Source organism: Poecile atricapillus, chromosome 11, assembly GCF_030490865.1.
Source record: "Poecile atricapillus isolate bPoeAtr1 chromosome 11, bPoeAtr1.hap1, whole genome shotgun sequence".
Classification (NCBI taxonomy): Eukaryota; Metazoa; Chordata; class Aves; order Passeriformes; family Paridae; genus Poecile; species Poecile atricapillus.
In genome coordinates, this window is record NC_081259.1 from 13,137,948 (window position 1) to 13,160,696 (window position 22,749).

At 39.0% G+C, this 22,749-nt stretch overlaps 1 protein-coding gene across 1 annotated transcript in view; it reads right to left on the minus strand.

The window, feature by feature from the left end:
* The window catches only part of PRTG (protogenin), a 75,776-nt gene that overhangs the window by 13,613 nt on the left and 39,414 nt on the right, over positions 1 to 22,749 (minus strand). Inside the window, exon 11 of the mRNA XM_058847071.1 lies at positions 21,931 to 22,119. Within this exon, the coding sequence (XP_058703054.1) occupies positions 21,931 to 22,119 (189 nt within the window). The remainder of the gene's footprint in view (positions 1 to 21,930; positions 22,120 to 22,749) is intronic.

Here is a 22,749-nt window from a genome sequence, read left to right on the forward strand (position 1 = left end):
AGTGATTTGAATACACCGAAATCAAGTCACGGTGCCTTGTTGAGGAGTATTACAGCATTCATCTCAGAGAAGCAGGAACAAACACCTCCCCAGGCCTCTTAACCCGTGGTAGGAACGCACACATCAGCACACAACCCCAGTACTCAAAAACAAAACCAAAATTTAAGGCAGAGGTCACCAGAACACCTTGAACAGCTCGTCAGGAGCACGCTTTGGAGGTTTTTATTAAAGAGGTGCCCTGTCCCAGCCATTCCCAGCAGAGGCTGGAGCTGAGCAGCCCCTGAGCCGCCCGGCCCCATTTCCGCAGGACACAGCACGACAGGCACAGCCATCCATCATCCTGCCCAGCACCTTCAAAAACCCCCTGCCCTTTGAAATGCTCACCCAGAACTGATCATCTTCACTGTGAAATGAAGGATAGCTGAGCTCCAGTGCCCTGCTGAGCTGAATGAGGAGCCTGTGAGGTCTGTTTATCCTCACCGCATTTTTTTTTTTTTAAACTGAATTCCTCATTAACACTTGATTGAGGAGAAAAGAAAGAATAATGGGATGTGGAAGAAAGGCAAAAGAATCTAACTCCCACAAAAAATTTCAAATGTCTTTGAGAAAAATATGCTTTTAAAATCTTACTTTAAGTATCCTTAACACTTTACAGGTAGAAGCAGCAGCACAATGTTGAATGCTATTCTTCCTACTCCTGTATGACACAAGAAGTTTCAAGCAGAATTATCTTTATATAGAAGAACCTTATAAAATGTAGTCTCCCAGGTAGTCATTAGCATCTGAGAAACAAGGTTATTTCCACTTCACGTCATGGTTTAATTGGTAGCAGGACCAGTTCAAGCCAAAAGCAATGCCAGAATTTTTAAGCTGTCACAAATTAGGGCATCTATGGTTAAACGCATCTGCTGGTTTCTATAATTGAAATAGCAACTGAGGAGGAAGGAATATGTTATGTGCTGGCCTAGGAAAGCCTAATGCTACAGTCATCTAAAAAGGAGAATAGAAAAGCATTAAAGACAGTGTACTGAGCAGCAATAGAAATTGATGTGAAACTTGCTTTACAGAGTATACATCTAACATAAGGAATGACCAGTTCAAAACATTGCCAAGATGCAGATCCACGTTGATAATTTTTTCACCATGTCCCAAACACGGTAACCAAAGCTCTGCCGAAGACCCACCTCAGTTCCAACAATTATTTGCTCACTATTTGTTTTATGAGGTAGTGGGAAATATAATTTTTCTGAAGTAGCCTTTGTTTAGAATATTTTTTACAATTTTACATTTCATTTATGGGCTGATGATATGATTTACTCCTCAGAGGCAATCCAAGTGCACACCTGGCAAAAACACTTTCATCTCACAGTTCATCAGCTGGATCAACATATCAAAGCCAGACATATCCATAGAGAGAAAACAAACTTCAGGAGCTTTATCTTTAACCAGCACGGGTATCTGGAGTGGTTTACACATAAATCACACAAATCATTGATAAAAGGCTGGGGAGAGCACGGCCAGCTGGGGACTGACAGTCTCAAATGCAGTGTGTACATCCATGCACAGGAGGCTTGGAGGGAACAGTCATGCTCACAACAGACCCAGGAGTAACACATTTCTCCACAGAAAATCACTGCTCTTCAGAGACAAGGCAGTGATTTACTCAGCCTGCTTAACATAAATTCAGCTTGAGTAAAAAAAACACACATCAAGATTTCTTCTCTGCATTTTCAAAATTCCTTTGAATAACTGGTAACACTGAATTGTTTCAATTAATTCTCTTGCAATTGCCAGCATTTGTGTAGAGGTTGAAGGCTTGTTCCCAGTCCTAGGTGAGCAGGAACAATTATGTAGCCTATTTACCAATTGCAGATTTTTTTAAAATTTGTTTCTTTTAAATATCATTTGGGGGGGGTTATGCTGTTGGTATTAGATTATTTTAAAATTGTCACAGCACCTACAGGTCTTTAATAGGCATTTTTATTGTTATTACTTAAATCAACTGGTGGAAAGGACAAAAAAAATCTACACTGTAGATTGACACAAATTAGGGGAGTGGCAGTGATACTGATAGTAAGACACAAAAACTGATTAATAAAATTTGTTACAAGAAAGAGAAAATTTGTTACATCTCTGGAACACACAGAGGTTGTCTTAAAAGACATCACAGAGTGGAAGTGATAAGCTGGAGTAGCTTCACACAGTTCAAGGGATCTGCTGCACACACCTTTTTTGTGCAAGCAAAACCTATCAGCATTAAGAACACATGAATAACAGCTCCATCAGAGGCACAAATGTTGCTGCTGGTAACAATATTCCTATAAAATAAGAGTCGGAAAAAGTATCTTATGTCTTCTGTTTATGCCTTATTTTGATTAACTTCAAATGTCAAAATAGATACTGTCCCAAAAATCACTGGTTTGTAATTTATGTCAGATCAGCCTCATCTTCCTATGGCAGTTTTTGTAGGTAGGTCACTGCCCCCTGGTGATATTCCTCTGGAATATCATATCCTGTTATTCCCTCTCCCAGAACAATTTGCAGTGAGTCCTGCAGATCCAACCAAAAAGGTCTTTCAGCAGAGAGACACATGGGGGAGCCTTGTCTTCATTTTGTGAGTCTGTGAATGGGTTCTACACCTCAGAGTAAAACTAGAGCGAAGTTAAATACTGCAAGTATGAGGGGAAAAAAAAAAAAAAAAGTTGAACTATAATTTAAAATTATATTGGAATTAATTAATTAATTAATTGGAAAAACATAATACATTATAGTAGCTAAATTTCAGTAAGAATTCAGATGACAATGGTTTATTGGTGTATTTTACTGTCTTACTACATCCCTGAGATATAATCTTAGAGATTATATTTAGCTTGTCAGAAAGCAGACACGAAGGTCACAGCAAATACAGATTCTTCAAGAAAAATACTAAAGTGCACCCAGATCTTCCAACTAATTTCATTTCCCAGCATGGAGGGAGAACCACAGCTGCTTATCTGCCTGGGTGTGAAAAACAGAGAAACTGCAAAAATATCACAAAGAATTTAGATTTGAATTATTAGCAGTTCTGTTGCTCTACACTTCACTGGAACATCCACATTTTATTGCACCAGCTTGAAATTATTCTGTATTCTTTACTCCTGCCATCAGCCTTGCTTTTATGTAAATCTTCCATTTCTCTTTCAGGAAGGGAAAACTTGTAACTACAAAACAGCTGTCAGTCAGAAATATTCATATTCAGATACTCCCATTTCCTTTTCCAACACTGAAGATTTTAGTATGTTCAAAGCATGTCTGTTTATTGGTTAAACACGGATGAAGCACTCAGAGCCTAGTTTTGAAAGCCTGGGATAATATAAATGGTTTAGTAAATATGTACACAGTGGTAGGCAGAAGCAACTCGAGGTTGTGTGCTTTGAAGCCTTTCCCAAGTGCTAAAGGTGGCAGGGGGAGAGGAGGGCTCATTCCATCTGGTGGGGTTATACCTGACAGCAGCCAGGCGGGGTCCTCATGCACTTCCAATGGACACAGCTGGAAAAACCGGAGGCATCAAACATTCAATGCCTGTATTTGCAGTTAAACAACTGAAAACAGAAACAAACGTGCTTCTAATCACTTTGCAGCTGGTGAAGCACTTTATAATGCAGTTACCTCATTCTTAAATTACCAAGATTGCACAGACCAGGCTTTTAGAAAAAGTTACTAAGAAAATAAAGTCATTCCACATTCACATTAACAAAAAATCCATTTTCAATATTGTATTGCATTATTAAAACTCTCGAAGACTAAAGAAGCATGACACTAACAGCCAATGAAAAATCCTAATCAATGTATAATTCCATCCTCCCTTCTCAAAAGAATACAGAGAAATACAAATGTTCTGATTGTGTATTAACACTATCTTCAAATCAGTTTATCCCATTCAGATTTTGATTATTTGTCTTCATTCAATTCTTCTGTTTTAGGTAAATTTACGTTAAAGATAAGTATAAAACCTGTAACAGCAAGTTTTATATATTGTACACATGAGACACACTGCAGGTAACTGCTCATTCAGCTGAAGATTATAGTGAATACAAAATCAGGAGTCCTAAACCAAAAGTGTTAAAAAGTGTTTGCAGATATCTAACACAGCCAGAATTTTGGCTTTCTGGCAAATGCTTCAGAGAAAGCATCTGTTTACAGGCTACTTAGCCAAGGTTACAAGAGAGTGTAATATTGCAACCCCTAAAAGCCCTGTCATTGTTTCTTTCAGCTGCTGCATGTTTGTGAAGCTCTGAAGGCCTTGAAAGGAGCCAGAGCAGAGCCAACAGGTCAGGGCTAGATAAAATTAAGAAAGAATCCGAGGTCAGACCATGAAAGAACTCCTTTTTTTTTCCACCCCTCCAGAACAGTGAGTCCACCTCCAGCAGCCTTTCATTCAGTCCTGATAAGAAGAGACAGCACCCCACAATCTAGATTTCAGATATTTTAAGTCCTCTTTGGGGGGAGGAAAAGATAGGGAAGATGAAAGAAAATGGACATTTTACTATCATTTACTGTTGGAACACAATTCTGTTCCTGTTTTGAACATCCCTATTCTCAGCAATTTAAAAGGAAAATGTTGATAGAAATGAAACTACTGGAGACTTTGCTCTTGTTTCTAAAAGAATTGGTACAGCACTACATTTCTAGAGAAAAAAAAAATAATTAAGTTTGGTGTCTTGATGTTTTGAGCCAAGTTCAGTGACTAAAAACCTAGAAATAACTTCCTAAGCTACAGCCAGTATGGCAAATCTAACAGATGGGGAAGGAGATAAGAAAAATATTTCAACTTTATTCTAGCTTGCATAAAAAATTTAAAATAATACTTTTTTCCTTTCAGTTAAAAGTATCAAACCCACAGTAGGCTGAAAAAATAGTTGTTCTAAGGAGGAAACTTCTGTGCCCAAATGTCCATTTTTAATTTAATCTTTTGTGCTGCTGGATTTTTTGTGTAACCTACAGGCCCATTGTTGGGTAGTGGTCTGGCTGGAGAGCTCATTGGTCTGGTTTGCCAGGGTGACTGTGCTGCCCCCAAGCCCATCCCTCCAACACAATAAACTCCAGATAATTATTCAGAGAAGAGGCCAGCAGCATGGGCTGCTCTGACATCGGGTCACGGCCTTTGACACCGAATCTGGGGCTCGCCAAAGTCTGCTCCAAGCAACAGAGGTCCAGGGGAATTATTAAGGGGGAAGGGTGGGAAAGGAAGAGCATTGAGAAATACTATCCTTAAAAATGTACTTTTGAAGCAAAGTAATGTAAATACAGCAGAAACTTATTAGGAAAATAAGCAAATACATTTCAAATGTACCAGAGGAAAAGGACAGAGAGAAGTGCATCAAAGATAAAGTTGGCAGGCAGGAGGATGATACAGGTCTGCTCCTCTGTAAAGCAGGTATTCCCTCTCAGATTTTAAGTACTGGATTTTATTTAACTTTTCTAAAAATGTCCTCTTACCTTATCACTAAGGTATCATCATTTACCTTATCATTACACATCATTAAAAAATTAAACACATGTAAGCAACCCTATTGTATTGTAGTTTTTAAAAACTTGTTGAAGCTCTGTATATGCAATTTCGAAGCATTAGTACTAGCTTCAAATAATATTTAATTTTTAAATGAGTTGGAATTGCAATTGGTTGCACAACTGAATTGATCAAATTTTAAATAACAACCTCTTAATATCATATTAAAATCATTTGAGTAGTTAAAAATCATCAATATTTTATGTCTCGTGACTTCTTTTTCAGTTTAAAGGTAACTTTAAACATTTAGACGGAAGAAAGACTGTCTGTGATACTCATGTTTTCCTCTGCAAACCAAATAACTGAAGTAGAAGCTAAGCAATTTGTTCTTTGTACAACATTGTAAAAGTTTATTTTGGTAGAAACTGGAACATATGACACATGTGAATTGATCCAGCTAAACAGTCTGGCTTTCCACGGCTTTGGATGGCTCTCGCTTATTTGTCTAAATCTGAAAAGGGTCTGTATCCCTTTTGTAGCTTTGTGCTGTCCCCTCCGAGGGCCCCAGGACAAACAACACCTCACACCCCCTTGCAGTAAAAACATCACCTCTCCCACTGCCCACCATCAGCAATAGCAGCTTCATCCAAAAACTGCTGGGGGAGGGCTGGCAGGGCAGGCTGAATTCCCAGCACACAGCATTTCGGCCTTTTGGAGCCCACGGAAATAAGAACTACCTAAAGAATTATCTATTTTAAAGTAAGTGAGACAAATCTCAAGATTTTAATTCTCTATTTCCTCATGGGTGTAGGACATTCCCACCACGCCTCTAAGGTCTGCCATCAGTCCCAGTGTTTCTCCTGCATTTCAGAGTACTCTTAAATTGCACAAGCAAAAAGCTCTCTTCCAATATTATTCTAACAACGCTCTCTAAACCAGCAGGCACCCTCATGTTAACTAGCCTGGCTCACCGTTTTCAAAGTGAGCCCTCAAAAGCTAACTTGAAAGCAATACCAGAGGCCTGGACAAACACCTAATTTTGATCTTTTGTGCTCGTCTTTTCTTCTGAGAGACCTTTTCTTTTGTTGCTGCCCAGTGGAAAGCACATAGCTCATTGGTCCTGCTTTGAAAGATGAGAGCGCTGCCCCTCAGCCCACCCCTCCAAGCACAATCACTTTAATGGAATTATGTAGAGAGGCCATCTCTGGAAGAAGAAAGGGAGGGCGAGGGGGGAGGGAGAGAGTGTCCTAAGGAGGCAGCAGAGCTGTAATTACCCCAGTTACCAACACACACATGTCCGCTGAGAATTCATGCAGTGATCCAAACAGGATGTGCCACCCCACACAACAGGTTCCCTTCCAGACAGCAGCGAGCCGTGCACAAGTGACAGAACACGGTCAGTGAATCAAACATTACAAGAGAGGCTCAGGAAAAGGGGAAAGAAACAATCCACACACAAATGCTGCTACAAACACGGCTGGAAACAGGAGCATGCTATAAAATGCCTTTTCTATAAGATGCAAGAAGCTGAAAAGACAATCTCCCCAGTGGAGACAAACATTTCAGGGTCGCAGGTAGGAAGAAAGTTTGGCCTTCATGCTAAGAGGAATGCTTCCAGAAGATACACCTAAACACAATGCAATAAGCCTTTACCAGATCTGGTTTAATATTTGTTTAGGTACCAAGCTCTATCGTATGCATGCACTGACTGCCTGACACCCAGCATCACCTTACAAACAACACATTTGCACACAATGACAAAGGCAATCTGTTCACTGCACCCCAACTTTACCCTGGAGCTATGATATAAATTTTCTTTCAGAACCAACATTTTCTGCTGGTCTGTCATGGACTCCCCGTGCCATTTTGACCCTTTTGTGCAGCAAAATGAAAACACTATCTATCATTACTTGCGCCACAGTGACTTTGTAGGAGGTGCATGGTTTCATTGCAAAAACATCTGTGGTCTGGTGACTCAGATCTCAAGCTTTAAGATCTGTGCTGCTGCAAGCATGACTGCAAGATGCAAAAGTTTCAGGCAGGGCAACTAAAATTCAGTCTGGTTCTTTCCTCCTTCAGAGGGTAACAAGGAGCTGCAATAAAACACGTTCGACTTGTTAGGTGTCAAACAAGTCAGTCGTGACAGGAAAACAAACAAAATACATGTGAGGGGAAACCACCTCTATATTTTTCTTCAGGCAAATATTGGCTGCATGGGCTCTATCCAGCTGCATCTATAATTAGGGCCCAAACTTGAGAGGGATGTTGTTATTGCAGGTGCCACGGGCCCGGCTCTGCTCACACAGGGCTCCCTCTCTGCTGGGACACCAGGCAGCCAAGGGGCACTGCAGGACAGACAGACAGACAGACACACACCCACCTGCACTCGTGCCCACAGGCTTGGGGGCTTGCACAGTTGTGTGGGCACTGAACTATTATCATACAGCCTGTCTGCAGATGTAAATAAAGCAGCCTCTTAAGGAGGATCAAAATTTGGCACTCATTGGTTGAATGCAGGGGAAGGGGGGCAAGCTAACCTAGACAGCTGATAAATTTTACAGAGAAATTGCTAAACTGACCCATTTGTCATGAGCTGCCAGTTAGACTGATACATTTACTGCTAATATTATAACTCTCATACTTCATTTGCTGAAGTTAAATCCAGATTAAAAAAGTAAAAAACTAACCAACCAACAAAAAAAACCAAACAAAAAAATCCCACAAACTCAACTTTTAATATAAATTATTAATTGAAAATCCATCATATAATGTTAAATATTTTTGAATTACACATGTTAGTAAACCAGGAAGCAGAGAAGACAGCTAACAGTACTTGTAAAGAGTTCATCAGCTCAGCAGGTAATTTCACCTGAAGTGTGATGGCACGAGGACACAGGGCTCTGTTTCCTCAGCCATGAAATGCATTGCAGGTTCTCTCCCATACATGAACATGTCTTTTACTTTTCCCTCCCTATCTTCTTAGAGGCCTCATTCCCTTCAGTGTCTCTGACTGGCTGCATAACTTTGACATTTAGCAAAGGTGTTCATTTTAATTACATCTAGATTATGCTGAACCACCTCCCTAATGGCTTAGCACAGCAGTGTTATTTTTAGCCTTTACATTTTCATACAGCACATCCCAAACTTCTAAAACATGCCCTAAAGAAAATTTCCATTTTTAATGACAATAGAAATATCCAGGACCTTACAACGTCCTTGGCTCTAATATTCACCACTGTTATATCCAGTGGCACATGGGCAGGAGCTGTTAATAATGAGTTCTGTGATATGAATTTGCACAGAAACATTTATTATAGAACACAGTAAGTGACAGCTTGGCACCAGGCAATGAATCCTGATATACTACATACTTACACTCATTTTTGAATGCTTTCACTATGCTGAAATTTGCTGAAAATACTCATCTAGAAGGCCAGGACAACCTGCTTCTCTGTCAAAATTATAATAACTTTTCATCTCCACATTGATTCCTCCCAAAAGAGTATTACAATGACATCTTGTGTTCATCTCTTTCTAGGCCAAGACTCTGCTCTTCTAAGATAATTTATCAGGAGGATTACTCAGTCTATATTAGTGGCAGCAGCTGTGCAAGTTAATGATGTTGTTGCTTTTAGTTAAATAGATGTTAATGGTTTATTTGAAGACTATTTAATTAAGACCAAGTTTCTGAAACATCAGCTCTTGAAAGCATCACAGACAAATCTTGCAGGTGGTGTAAAAGAGGTCAACATGTGCAATCTGAATTTGGACCTAATATTCTCAGGAGCTCAAATCCTTCACTCAGTGAACTGTGGCCTGAGTGCCTTCTACAAAGATGCTTAATGTCCACACAACGAAGCATCTAAACAAGAAGAGTAGCCTGAAAGGTTTCAGGCTTCCTCAAACTTTTGAAAATCTTTTGCACTTCCGGCTGACAACACAGCTTCAAATATTTATTTTATACGTTGTGGTAGTTCATAAAGACAAAAGTGTAACTTTCCCTACATGGAAATGGGTTATGACATTAAATGTTTTTAATATAGGTAGTATTTACTACAGGTAAAAACTATTATACTTTAAAGGATGCTCAGAGTAACAATAACAGTGTGGAAAAGAAAATATACCTCTGCAGAAACTGCAGCAATTTTAATCATTGTGTCTTTTTCTTCAAGGACATTTCTTATAACTGTAAAGTATTTTCCATAATTATATATGTGGGAATTTGTTCTGGTTTAAATTTTTCCCTCAAAATGTTTAACTTTTTTCTAATAAGCAAAATTGCTTTTCATAGGAAGCAATGCTACTGTTGTCCAGATGTTTGACCACAGATAAGTTACAATTTAAAACTTCTGCCCTACCTACTGTATTATTTAATAGTTTTGTGAAGAACAAGCATTTAATACATGTCAAACATTGTATTAACAGACTGAAAGGATACAGAGGAAAAGAGTAGGATACATTCATAATGAAAGTTATTTTTGTTAGCTTTTCTAATGCATTCAAGATTTAAATTCAACCTATATCAGTATCTTGATTGAAAAAAGGAGAAGAAAATTACCTTGATGTAAACCCTCTGCATATGAAGTTTATACAACACTTAGAAAGTGGAAAGCAGTCTGACTGATTGATTGCTTAAGTAAAATAAACACACAGCTACTTAACTCTTAGCTAGCTATCTCCCTGTGTACAATTAAAAGGTTTCCCATCATCAATTCAGTTTTACAAATGCCCCGTTGAGCCTGCAGCTCGATGAGCATTTGAAAGCAGCATTAGCTGTGCTGCTGCTGAAAGAATCCAGCCTGCTGCCCTCCCCCTACAGCCACTCAGCCCTGCCACTGCCCCTTCCCTCCACCCCTGTGCCCCAGCACAAGCGTCACAAGTGTGCGAGCACAGACACAGGTACACAAGGAATGTGGGCTGTTTCTTCCAAAAGAGCCAGCTTTTGCTATTTTATTGTGCTCTGAGTTGCACTGGGATGAATTCTGAGAGCTAAACTACATCGCAGGGCAGCAGAGGGAGCCCTGGCAGCTGCTCAGGGCTCAGCACAGCCACCACGAGTCTGCTCTGTTTTATACAGCCTGGTGAAACTGACCCTCAAACCTACCCAAAAACTCCACCGAGCCCAGAGCTGTGTTATGAGTTTATTAACAAAAGACATTTCCCTCAAGGGGGAGCTGTTATCTAATCGACTGAATGAAAGCTGGAAAGCTGGGCATTTACAGCTCAGTTCTGTCACTGACTGCAGGGACATCGTTATCGCCCTCAGCTTAAACCATCAGCATCCGAGCGCTCCATGGAAACGGCTCTGCCCTGCCTTGTGCTCCCGGTACCCAGCGTGTGACACGGGACAGGGAGCACTCGGTCACCTCTGAAACTCATGGGAACGCTCACAAACTGCTGGAAGGACACAGCACGGTCCTTCAGCACACACAGATGAACAGGTGTTATCAGAAAAGTGGAAATAAGAATAACTGCCTAAAGTGGATGCTCCAGGCTGAGTGTGTCAGCTGCCCTGCACACGGGCACGAGAGACAGCACAGGTGATTGTCACCAAGGCTATGAGGGATGATGGGAAACTATGAAAGATTATTAAATAAAGGCCGGTGAGAAGCTGTCAGAAGGCAGCCAAGACATGAAGAAAGAGGCCAAATTAGGCCATTTACAATTACCATGAAAATAACAATGAATACGAAGTACTAACAGTACTAACAGTAAGAGATACACTTGTGATGGAGAAGTGCTGGGCTAGACTAAGACAAAAAGGATCAAAAAGATTTCCTATTTTTCTTCCAACAATGTCTGTATACACATGCAAATATAGACACACACAGAGCTGGGCAGCAGGCTGTGAGCACAGCCCTCCCTGTACCTTGAATATATTTAAATATTTACTATTTACCAGAAAGCTGGTAAATAGACACAAGGCATAGCAGTGCAACATCTACCCATCTGTGTCTCTTCTCCCACATACACCATCCTACCTGTTACCCCAAAATAGCTCCAGTTCAAATACCTTTAAAAAAAATCAACATTTTCAAGGTGTATTTGCATTGTACACTCCTCCTTTGTCTGAGCATACAAAAGTGTCAGTTGTACAAAGACCCCCAGCATGCACAACTGGATCTGCAAGAGGCAGAAAACCCAAGTCTTTCACAGATCTACCGAAGAGGATCCAAATGATTTCCCTGTCCTGGCTTCTACAAGAACGTGCAGTAACAAGTGGTTTTGTTCTGTAATGATAACCAGCTTGAGCAGGGGTACAATATTCGGCTATGATAAAGGGGAAAAAATGCTGTGAAAGTGAATATAAATGTTGAAATACACTTTTAATGCAAATCTTATTTGTACTAAACCTTTTTCCTAGATTAGAAAAAAATAAAAAAACACAAAAAAACGAAAACAAAATAAAACAGAAAAAAACCCAAACCAAACAAAAAAAAAACCCAAAAAAAACCCCCCAAAAAAACCAACAGAAAACACCACTTTAAAATCCCAGGTTTGGAAGAGACATTTTACACCAAGAGGGGCTTCTTCCAACACAGGATTGTTTTTTTCCCCACTTCCTGCGTTCCCCCTCTGCCCCCACTACATTTGCCACAGAAGTGTGACTCCAGGAAGCCTGAAAAAAACAAACATGCACTTTTCCACAATTGCATCTTTTCCCAAAATTGAAAAAATCCTTCTGTTAGTAATAAAGCCTTCATGGCAAATATATAACCAAGGTGTTACTCAAGGCAGGGAAGCTACCAGAAAACAGCTTAGCTTTAGAAGTGCATTTACTTATCACTAACACAGAAATTACAAAGATCCCCTATAATTACCTTTCCCATACAACCACAACTGGTAGCATGACCCAAAAAATTTTAAAGAAAAAAAGCTCCAGGATGAATTAAATTAACATTTGGATCGCAACATCTGGATTGTTGTTTAACAACAGAAGAAAATAATAAATAAAAAAGGAAAAAAATTAAGAAATGTAACTAGCTCTGTACAGCAAATGTTTTCTTCTGTCCACTCTGAAGTCTCTTTCATGTGCTAATGGTGGCATTTTTTTAAACTCTTCCCCTTTGACTTACTCAGACCTTTAAGGACCTCACACATCTAATGGTTCCTCACATTCACCAAGAACAATCAAGAGAGGTCTGGGGGTTGACATGCAGTATGATTAATGGACAATGTTGATTTAATTTCCTATAACAGGAGTTTTCTCTAAGCTTTCTCCAAGGAGCAGTTTCTTTGCAATCCAGGACTTAAGTATTTTACTAATGAAGTCCAATAAATAGCAAATTAAATAATGCTGTCTCCCAGAGACAAATCCGCTCATTCCAGGGAAAAAAGGAGGAAAAAAAACCAACCCACCATATTTAAAGTTCTGTTTAAATCTAAAAAGGGTTGTACAGAAAGAATGTAAATAGTAGTTCAGATTCCTGGGGTTCTTTTGTTTGGTTTATTTTGTTGTTTTCTTTAAAAAACTTTATCACTTATCTGGTCATTCCTGCCACCATTATCTGCTTGCTCACTTTTAGCTTTAAACGGGGTATACATTTAAACTAATTTCCAGTTTCAAGTAATTAAGTCTTTATTTAGTGGTCACTTCTACTTCACAGCTATCAAAATAGATTTATTACATATTCATTGTAATACTTAAAAATATTTTGGAGGTTCTTCATTTAAAGTTATTTACTACTTTCTTATTGTAAGGAGTGATCAATATGTCCTCTCATGAAGCAAATTTTAACCTTCAGCTCCAACAAATGAACAATGCAACACTATTTGCATGCATGTTACTCAATCAACATGACACAATCTCCCAACTGAATTCCCACACAGGTTTAGCTCTAAATGGTGAAATTCCTACCCCAGGAAGGCAGAGCAGCAGCGAGCATTTCCTGCAAGATTCTAATCGCTTTCCCACCATCGAAAAGTTTACCTTTAAATACCCTGAAGACAACACATTTTGCTTCACTACAGGCTGGCAAGTTATTTTGCCAGAGTGCAAAAAAATCTCCTCCTCCTGCTTTGAAGGCTTTGAAGCACCCTTGATTCCAGTTCTTCCAGATGTGACACAATTAATCTGATCCCCTGAGAAAAACATGCCTCCAACTCAGTTATGGGGACAGTTGATAAAGAGACAAAATCTCAAAATTAGTCAAAACCCCTCCATGCTTCTGGAGTGTGCCCATGGAACATAATCTTTCCTGTTGCCTTAGCAAAGCCCGTATCTTTACATTATTACCTTTAGCATTGCTAAAAGGCATTGTCCCAAACAGTGACACTTCTCTCATCCTGACAGCTCACAGTATCTCTTTAGAGCAGGGCCTAACTTGTCTTAGCACTCTAGGTTTTGATTTTTTAAAGTACAGTACACACAATCTTTACTCTGCACTGAGGATCTACTCCCCTTGCCGTGTCCTTCCCCTTTAAAGAGCCACTAGTTAGAAGTCAAGGAATGCTTAAATGAGGATGCCACAACTATTTTCCCACATAACTGAGTCCAAACTGGACCAGAGCATATTCCAGAAGGTTACAAAAAAATGTATTAGACAAAAATCCACAAAAAGCCTTCCAAACCACAATCCACCTGTTCATGAAAGATGTTAACTAAGAGAGCAAGAATGCATCTTTCTGACCCAAGATTAGGTGCTTATCATGCTGACAGTTTAATAAATTTCCATGAGTTTTAGAGCCATTCCATGACTGCAGTTAATTCAAAGAAAGCCTAGGGATTCCTCTTTATAAGGGTTTGTCATACATAACATTTTAATCAACACCAAAACAAGTTATGCTGCAAATGCAGATGTTACAAATGTCAGTATTCCAGTGCCTACTAAAGTTGATTACTGGCTAAATTGGTAATCTGGAGAGGCTTGATGGTGTAATTTAAAATTGGCAAATGCATTAAAGATTAATTAAAGCTTTCCACTCAAAATGAACCGTATGAAAGTAATGTTTACTTTCAAAAACCAAAAAACATGGGCAGAAGTAACTGTGATGTGATTTAAAAAAAAAATATAAATCAAATTTCTTTAACAGAGGTAAATTTCAATTCTGACAAAAAACATAGACGACACAACAATCTTCCTAAGAACAAAAAATTACAGTGAAAATATGCAATAATGATACAAATCTGCAATACTGCACAACGCAAAACAAATAATGGCAGAACTACACAGGAAGAAAGGCATTACAGTTCTTTACAGATGTGTCACTTGAACTGCATAAAAGGTATGCAGCATTAGCAGCTGACAGTTATCTGGCTGCTCCCCAGCAAATCTGCTCAGAACAAGCTGATATTTATCTGGGATTCCCACTCAGTCCCGTGCAAGAGTGCTTGAACAAAGCTTTGCCCAAGACACAGTTGATGTAGTGGGTGCCAGGCCAACCAGCTCCAACAAAGGGCCACAGAGTTCAACACAGGCTTCAGTTTTGCCCAGTAAAAATTCAATTTACAAGCTCAGTGAATCAATTTTTCACCTCAACAGAGCAGTGTAGTGTTTTCCTTCCATAAGGAAGGCATGAACCAAGTGTGTGAGTCTGGAATCAGTGTCTGCTCACCTCGTGGCAGTGTATTTGCACTCTGCAGTCTCCTGATATTCCCCCAGTACAACCACACGAGCAGAAATGCCACACAGGACAGAGACTGGATGCCTTCCCTGCCTCTGCCACTCAGTCTGATCTTCCACAGCCACAGATGGTAAATCTGAGCCTAAAGGGAGCTCTCTGCTACAATCAGACCTAGAGGAATTACCAGCACTGACATGCACTGGAAACAAAACATGATGTGGCACTTTGTAAATCACAACAAAACACAAACCCCGGTTTGATCTCTGTTTACATTTACAGCCTATAAAATGCAACATGGTTCCTTATATAAAAGGGGTAAAAGCTTATCAAAGCAGCATTTGCTTTTATATCTTACAGGTAAAAAAGTTACAGGGCAATAAAGCTCCCTCCATTCTCTCTTCTAATCTATAATCTAACTTTCAAAACGTGAAAGGGGAAAAAAAAAAAAAAAAAACCAGGAGAAAATGATATGCAGATATGCCATGTCTGCATTTGGAAGACAGACTCATTTAGAGTGGTGACAGGTCTGTCTTCCATGATTATGGAGCAAGGAATGTGTGTCTTGTTTTTTGACATGCCATAGAAGCACTATCATAGCAGCACTAGGCAAGAGCTTGGGTTTGTTAACTACAAATATACATAATCTGCCATGGCTGGGAAGGAGAAGGGGTCCCAGTTAGCTGATTTTAAATAAATCTAGTTTACTTCTAGGGCTCTTGGTTGTATTCTTGTGCAATTTGACTGATTCCTCCTCCCCTCTCAGCAAATCCCTTATGTTTTAGCTGATAAGTAGTAGTAGCAAGGCTGTTCCACACAATCAGGAGAATTGACAGATAAGAGGTTTAGTTTAAGGATGTAATCAGCATGAGTAAACACTAGACTGACCCAGCTGTAAACAGTGGAAATAAATGATAATATTTGTCCTGGTCACCTACTGAGCTATTACACACTTTCCACTATGTAACAATGGAAATATAATGACTACAGTATATACAGCAGGCAGTGCAACCATCTGGTTTTCCAAGCAAGAAAACTGAGCTTTTAGTTGATCTTTTTTAAGAACTAAAGCAATTTCTGATTATTTTTTAACAGAGCTGTCTTATGTTCAAATCAGCATTTCATTAACTGTGGATGTCTGATCTGATGTAAAATAAACACAAAAAAGTGTATCTGTTATACTAAATTATATTTTCTTTAATGTCATTTGAGAACAGTTAACAATGAAATAAATAAAAAAAAAGTATTTCTCATTAAAGACCTGTGTTTCTTTCACATCACTTCATGACACTGTAGGAATGCCTGGCTCCTTGAATTTGTATGGGAATTCCAAGCTAAATTTCCACAGTAACTCACAAACAAAAAGCAGTATCTATTCCCACATATGTAATTTTCAGTATTTCAGAACTGTCAGATACAAGCACGAGACTACATTTTGACACCAACAAAACGTGGGATAAAACTGGAATTATAGGCCCAGCTTTCAGAGATGACTACATTAACACATGAAATGCACTTGGTGTCCCTTCTCAGCACTTCAGACATTTGCAGTTCTTAAGAAAGATAGCATCAACACTGTCAGAGATGCCATTAAGTTTTTAAAACTTACATTTTCCAGTACATTCATCTGCAGTATGGTGCAAATGAAACTGCTGTGTGCTATCTGACCATCCTATCAACTGCTTTTTGAAACTTGAAAGCACTTTAACAGAATCATTACAAGAGAAGCTTGGGTGATGTGCATCAGGCAACTTAATTGGAGGAATTCTTTGCACTGACTCTTCTTACACACCCTTATTCAATTTCTATAGACTGTTGAATGACCTTGTCATCTTTGCTGCCCTGAACTAAAGCTTAGCTACAGTCATGGCTGTAACACAATATAAATAGATCCCAGGGAAATTAAACAACTGAAGGCCAAGTCTCTGGGGGAATACTAAGTGTAGTAGGTAGCTGGCTAATTCTCCAGCAGAAGCTCCATTTCCAAAGGGGAGTGCCATGCAGGGTCACAAAATGTGCCTTTGTGTCATTCAGACTTTGACAAATTCTTGGAAACATTGTCCAAGCAAGGAACATCAGGAAATGTATTTTGCTTTATTTCTCCTCTCTGTAACTGGGAAGAGGCAGAACATAGAAGAGCTTTCAGACAGGGAAGCTTTTCTGATTAAAACCAAACTTTTTGCAGTACATCACACACATGAGTCTGACAGAATCTAGTTATTTTTCCAAAATTACTAGATTGGGGCAGGGGAAAATGCCAAAGGGTAATGTAAAAACAGGATAACAGGAGAAGCTTTCCCAGGGTTATCATGTACCTCATGTTAAACAGTTTAGATGATCCCATCAGCACAGGAGATGCTTTCCCAGAGAGAAGGTTTGCAGTGTCTCCAAACCTTTCAGGAATCATCAACCAATTTATTAGTTCAATGGTTTATTTTATAAAACACTCCATACACTCCATTTCATGGCCATCCAGCACCTGGAGCTTCTGCAGCCCCAGGCCCTGGGGAGCCAGCGATGCTCCCAGCACAGGGCACTCCACAGGCTGTCCCCGGGAGGGACCTTCTCCAGGGAAAGGCCAAGGAACGTGGGCTCCCATGCTCAAGGCATTTTTACCAAAGCTAACACACTAGTTTTTCCATCCCTTAAGGTGAGAGATGTTACTCTGGTACCATCATGCAGCAAAACAAAAGGGCACTTACATGTGCATATGTCTGCCAGTACCTCCTGGCCTCAGGGTTTTGGGTGCATTTACTGGGACCCTATGTCTGCCTTGTCACCAAGTGTGACTTCCTGAAACCCTCACGGAGCTGCCAGCACCGAGGTGGTACAGCTCCTGCACAGCAGCCAGGGAAGAATGGATTCACAGAGTGAATTCTTGCTTTCCTCCCTCCCTCCAAGCATAGAAGGCTTGGAGGCTAAAGGCACAGGAATATGTTGCAACACCCCCATCACCAGTGGCATTCATTTAATTAATTATCAGCATGGTAAGAACTGAACAATGAAGTTCAGAGATTAAGATTTCCAGGCAGCTTAAAAAAGAATTATGTCACAGCATCAGAATTGATCATGCTTTCTTGAGTTTGCTATCCAAGATGTTGACTATGATTTTACCAGATAAGCTTCAGATAAGCTTCTTCTGAGTCATTGCCATCCTTGTTTAACATTTCCCTACCAATGATATGTCTGCAAATACAGGGAGCTCTGACAAGCAAACACTCCATTAGCCCAGCAGTGATACCAACTTCATGGAGGCACAGATGCACCTGCACATGATTTAAATATTATTTGAAAAAAATAATCTGAACAGACTAAAAGGGGGAGCTGAGCTTCTCTGGACACTGTGTTTTAACTTCCAAGGTTTGCCAATCCCTCTCCTGTTGCACAGAGAGAAGGTTCCCCAGCAAACTCTTCCACCAGCAAAACTCACTTCAACTTCTGAACACACATCCTGAACCTGGACCAACAGACTTACCAAGTCTCACAATGAAAGACTTTCTGTGAGGGAAAAATTTCTAGACCAGGAGGAAGCAATGGAGGAATTAAAAACAGAGGCAAAAATGCATGGTATGCACCCAAGGGTCTGCTCCTGTGGCAAATTCAAGTAATAATGGAATTTTACATTGGACTAGGAAACGGTCTGCTATTGAAAAATAAATGCAAAGACCTTTAACACAAACAAATGCCTATGTGAAACTGTGGTTATTTATTTTGAGAATAAATGATCAGATCATTTAATTCTATTTACGTGGTGATTATCATGCTAAATAATCCAGTTTAAAAACACACAGAAGTAACTGGGTAGACCTACACTGGAGAAAGAGGGGTCACTTCTCAGAAAACAGGGTAGGAACCAACAAGAGACTAAAAACATGTAGCATAATATTCATATTGTTACGTTCCCTGTTTAATCATTGCAATCTATTTCACACTAGCATTGCTGATTCTGCTTTATCTATCATAATTATTCTTCCATCAAGAGTCCTGTAGACATTTGCAATCATTTACAATAGTTATATCAAACCTATCAACAACAAGCAATCAACGGTGCTTGTAATAACAATGCTAATGTTCTCTCTGATTAGAGACAATCATGAACTCTCGTCTTGTGATGCACTTTAATTGCCACAGGATAAGTGAAATGTCTTCTTTAAACACACATATCTTGCACAACAAGCATTTGTACCAACATCTGCAAAAGTTCCATGGACAGATGTATTGACATGCTCTAAATGTCACTAGAAGTCTGTCTGCAGTTCATTAATTATGCAAAAGAGCAGGGAATGGTAGGGCAGCCATAGATCATGACAAAGACATGAAGAGGGAGTCCATGGAAGCCAAATAAACTCCGTGGCAACAGATAATGCATGAGAAACTGCTTCTTCTTTGCCACTGGGAAGCACCTAGGATTGTGAGCATATTCTTTCAATTTAGGAATAACCTTTCCCTTTGACACACTATCCAACATATATTACACCAAAAGCCTTAACACACACCTTTCCCCTTCAAGTTTCACACTTGCAGTATTCTAATTCCTGTAGCTCATAATGAAGACATTTTTTTCTAAAGACTCTGTCAATAAATCAGTAGTTTAGTGTCCTCAGGAGAGGCAAATGGGTGACAGAACATCAGTCCTCAAAGCTTCTGTCCAGTTCATGAAAAATCAGTTTACCATAGTCACAAAACCCAGTGTGGTGGCTTGCCTTGTTTCACCTCAAATTGTAGCAGACAGCACCACTTCCTAATATTTTTAATTTTTAAATGCATAAATAAATAAATGTACCGATCCAAATTAATTCAATTATTCACAAGAAATAAAGATATGAACAAATCACCTTCTTAACGTGTGGATGTGGCTACAGTCTTTGTGGATTCATATATTGCATAAAATTCTACCTGCTATCATCTCCACATGTGCAGCTGACAGAGGCAGAAGATTGGCTTTGCACTGTTTTCTAAGGAATAATTTGGCATGCACAAGTATTTCAGGCAGGCAGTTTGGCAAAGGGCAAACACAGTAGTCAGACAGGCATTATCACTCTGAGAAGTCTCTGTGAACTTCCCAAGCTGCAGTGTAAGTAATCATCTTAGCAGTGGAAAGTCATGACCTAATCAATTTTCCTGAGCTGAGTCTTTTGCAGCTGTAGTGATGAATGCCTTTTACTGTAAATGCTATAAAGCAAAAAAAAAACCACAAAAAACAAACCCCACAAAACAAAATGGCAAAGAAACTTAGGAAAACTAATATTTTATATATATTTCAAATAACTCAGTACAACCCATTTAAAAAAACGGAACAACTACACTTCAGTGAAACTAGCCTATAGCAGCACAAATTATGTAGATGTGAAATACATAGATGATATATAGATTATATATATATATAAATAGAAATTACAGCAATCAGAGTATATGGAATGTATCATGTTTTGGTCACCATACTTAGATACTGAGAATTATGATAAAGCATAAACACTCATCACATCACATACATCATGACTGAATGGTTAACTCAAGCACATGAATTCTTCCTGCTTGCAATTCAATCAACTGTGACCACGTGAAAGCTGTAATTTCCAAACTCACTTTTCTTTCATTTTCTCATCTGTCTACATACTTACTGGAAAGAAAATCCAACAAAAACACACAGATAATACACATTTTAATGTAATTCTGTAAAATAGTATTTTCATCTGTAGAGAATTAGTGTACTGAAAAAATCCATATCATGTAGATCACATTATTAATAAGTTTGCATATGTTTGAAATTACAGCTTTTTATTGCTTAGTAAGATTTATGCATTTCTGTCCTAGGACACCACATCCTTTCTGTGCTCTCAGAAGTGCTCTTTTGTCTCACAGCTCTGTTAAACAGTCGGCCACTGCCAGATGCTCTGGCTAGAAATGGTCACAGATGGTCAGTTGTCCAGTTAACAGACCAGAATATTCTTCTCAAATCTCCCCTAAAATTGTATCTCAGCTGTATGCAGCAGATGAGAATATTTGAGCATGGTCAGGAAGACATTTGTCCTAGATAAGACTACAGGTCAATTTTGGTAAGTTAGTCAATATTAAATTCTCCACAACACTACCAAGTAAAACATCTCAATACATTTCAAACTGCAAGTGTCAAGTCCTATATTACTTTAGCTGATTATGTGATAGATTGCATCTTTTGATGAAAGAAACTCTCAATTCTGCATGTAAACAAAGCATCTTCTACCTGTGGATGATCCCAACACATCTCTAATAACAACAGATTGCAAGAGCTAGAGGAGGAAACAGAGTCAGATGGTCAGTGGAAAGACTCCAGTGATACTCAGCAAGTTCTGTGCTCTAATCTTTGTGCTCAGTCCTACCAATATTTACCAGTACTCCTTAAAAATATTAGCAGGAATATAACATGCACAAGAGCTACTTACTTCTATGTTGAACAAGCAGTGCTTGTCATGCAGTTTACCTGTGACCAAAGCTACAAGTAAAACAGAAATAGGCTAAAAATAGCAGAGAAAAATCTTTGGGTTTTTGTATTAATCTTCCACTGTTCTTAGATCAGACATAAACACCGAAAACATGAAAAACCTGCATATTAAACTGAATATTAAAAAGACATGTCATTTACTAGCATCTGTATCTTGTGATAAGTAGGTGGGTGTCCTTCCAACTTACACAAGATTTACAAGATCTGGTTATCTAAGTGTTGTGTAATGCACATTTTGGGAGAGGATTTTTCCCTCAGCAGCCTAACTCAAGATTGCAAAGCTTATTGCTGGGAAAATAGGTACCCAAACCCAACTCTGTTGCTTTACAGGCCTAGTGATTCAAGCTCTCTAAGGTGTCACCGTCTTCCAGAAGAGCTGGGAAGTATTTTGTACACTCACCCAAACCACTGACAGTATATTCCAGGTCACTGGCATCCAACAGAATTGGTCCATTCTCCTGCTGCCCCTCTTCCTTGTAGTAGAGTTTGTAGCCCTGGACAGCTGCAGTGTCCTCAGAGTCCTGCTGCCACTGCACTGTAATGGTTGTGCAGTTCATGGGCTCCAAACGCAGCTCGGGAGACTTTGGTGCTGGGGTTAGAGAAAGAGAGATGTAAAATAGTCTTCAGCTATTTTTCATTCAAAAAATCTGGATGTCCATCAGCCCAAACTTCACTCCAGACTTTGATTCTAACTCATTGGTGTATTCATGTAATTATTTCTTTCTTATGATGTCTGATTCCCTATAACCTAAACCTAACAACTTAATTTAGAATACAACAGAATAGAAACAGCTTTTAATTCTGCATCTTAATAAACAAATAAATAAATAAATGTTTATGAGGTAGTCCTTTTTAAGCAAAAATGAAAACATTACAAAGATAATTACAAAGTTACTTCCTGTTTTAAAGTGAGCCAGAGCAAATGTGATTAACAATAGCATTACACTTCATCAAGTGTTAATAATTCACTATAGTCAAAACTCAATTAAATCCAAAGCAGAAGAATGAGGACTACAGCTAAGGAATAAAGTAAAAAAATTTCAATTTGCATAGTTTTCAAGTTATTTGTGCAAAGTTGAATGTTCTTCTGCATGACATTACTAAATAATAATAAAACCCAAAGCTCAATTATAACAAATTAGACTTTACATATCAAGTCAATTTGCCTATTCAAAAGATACATGCATTTTTTATAATATATGCATGCATCAGTTCAGGT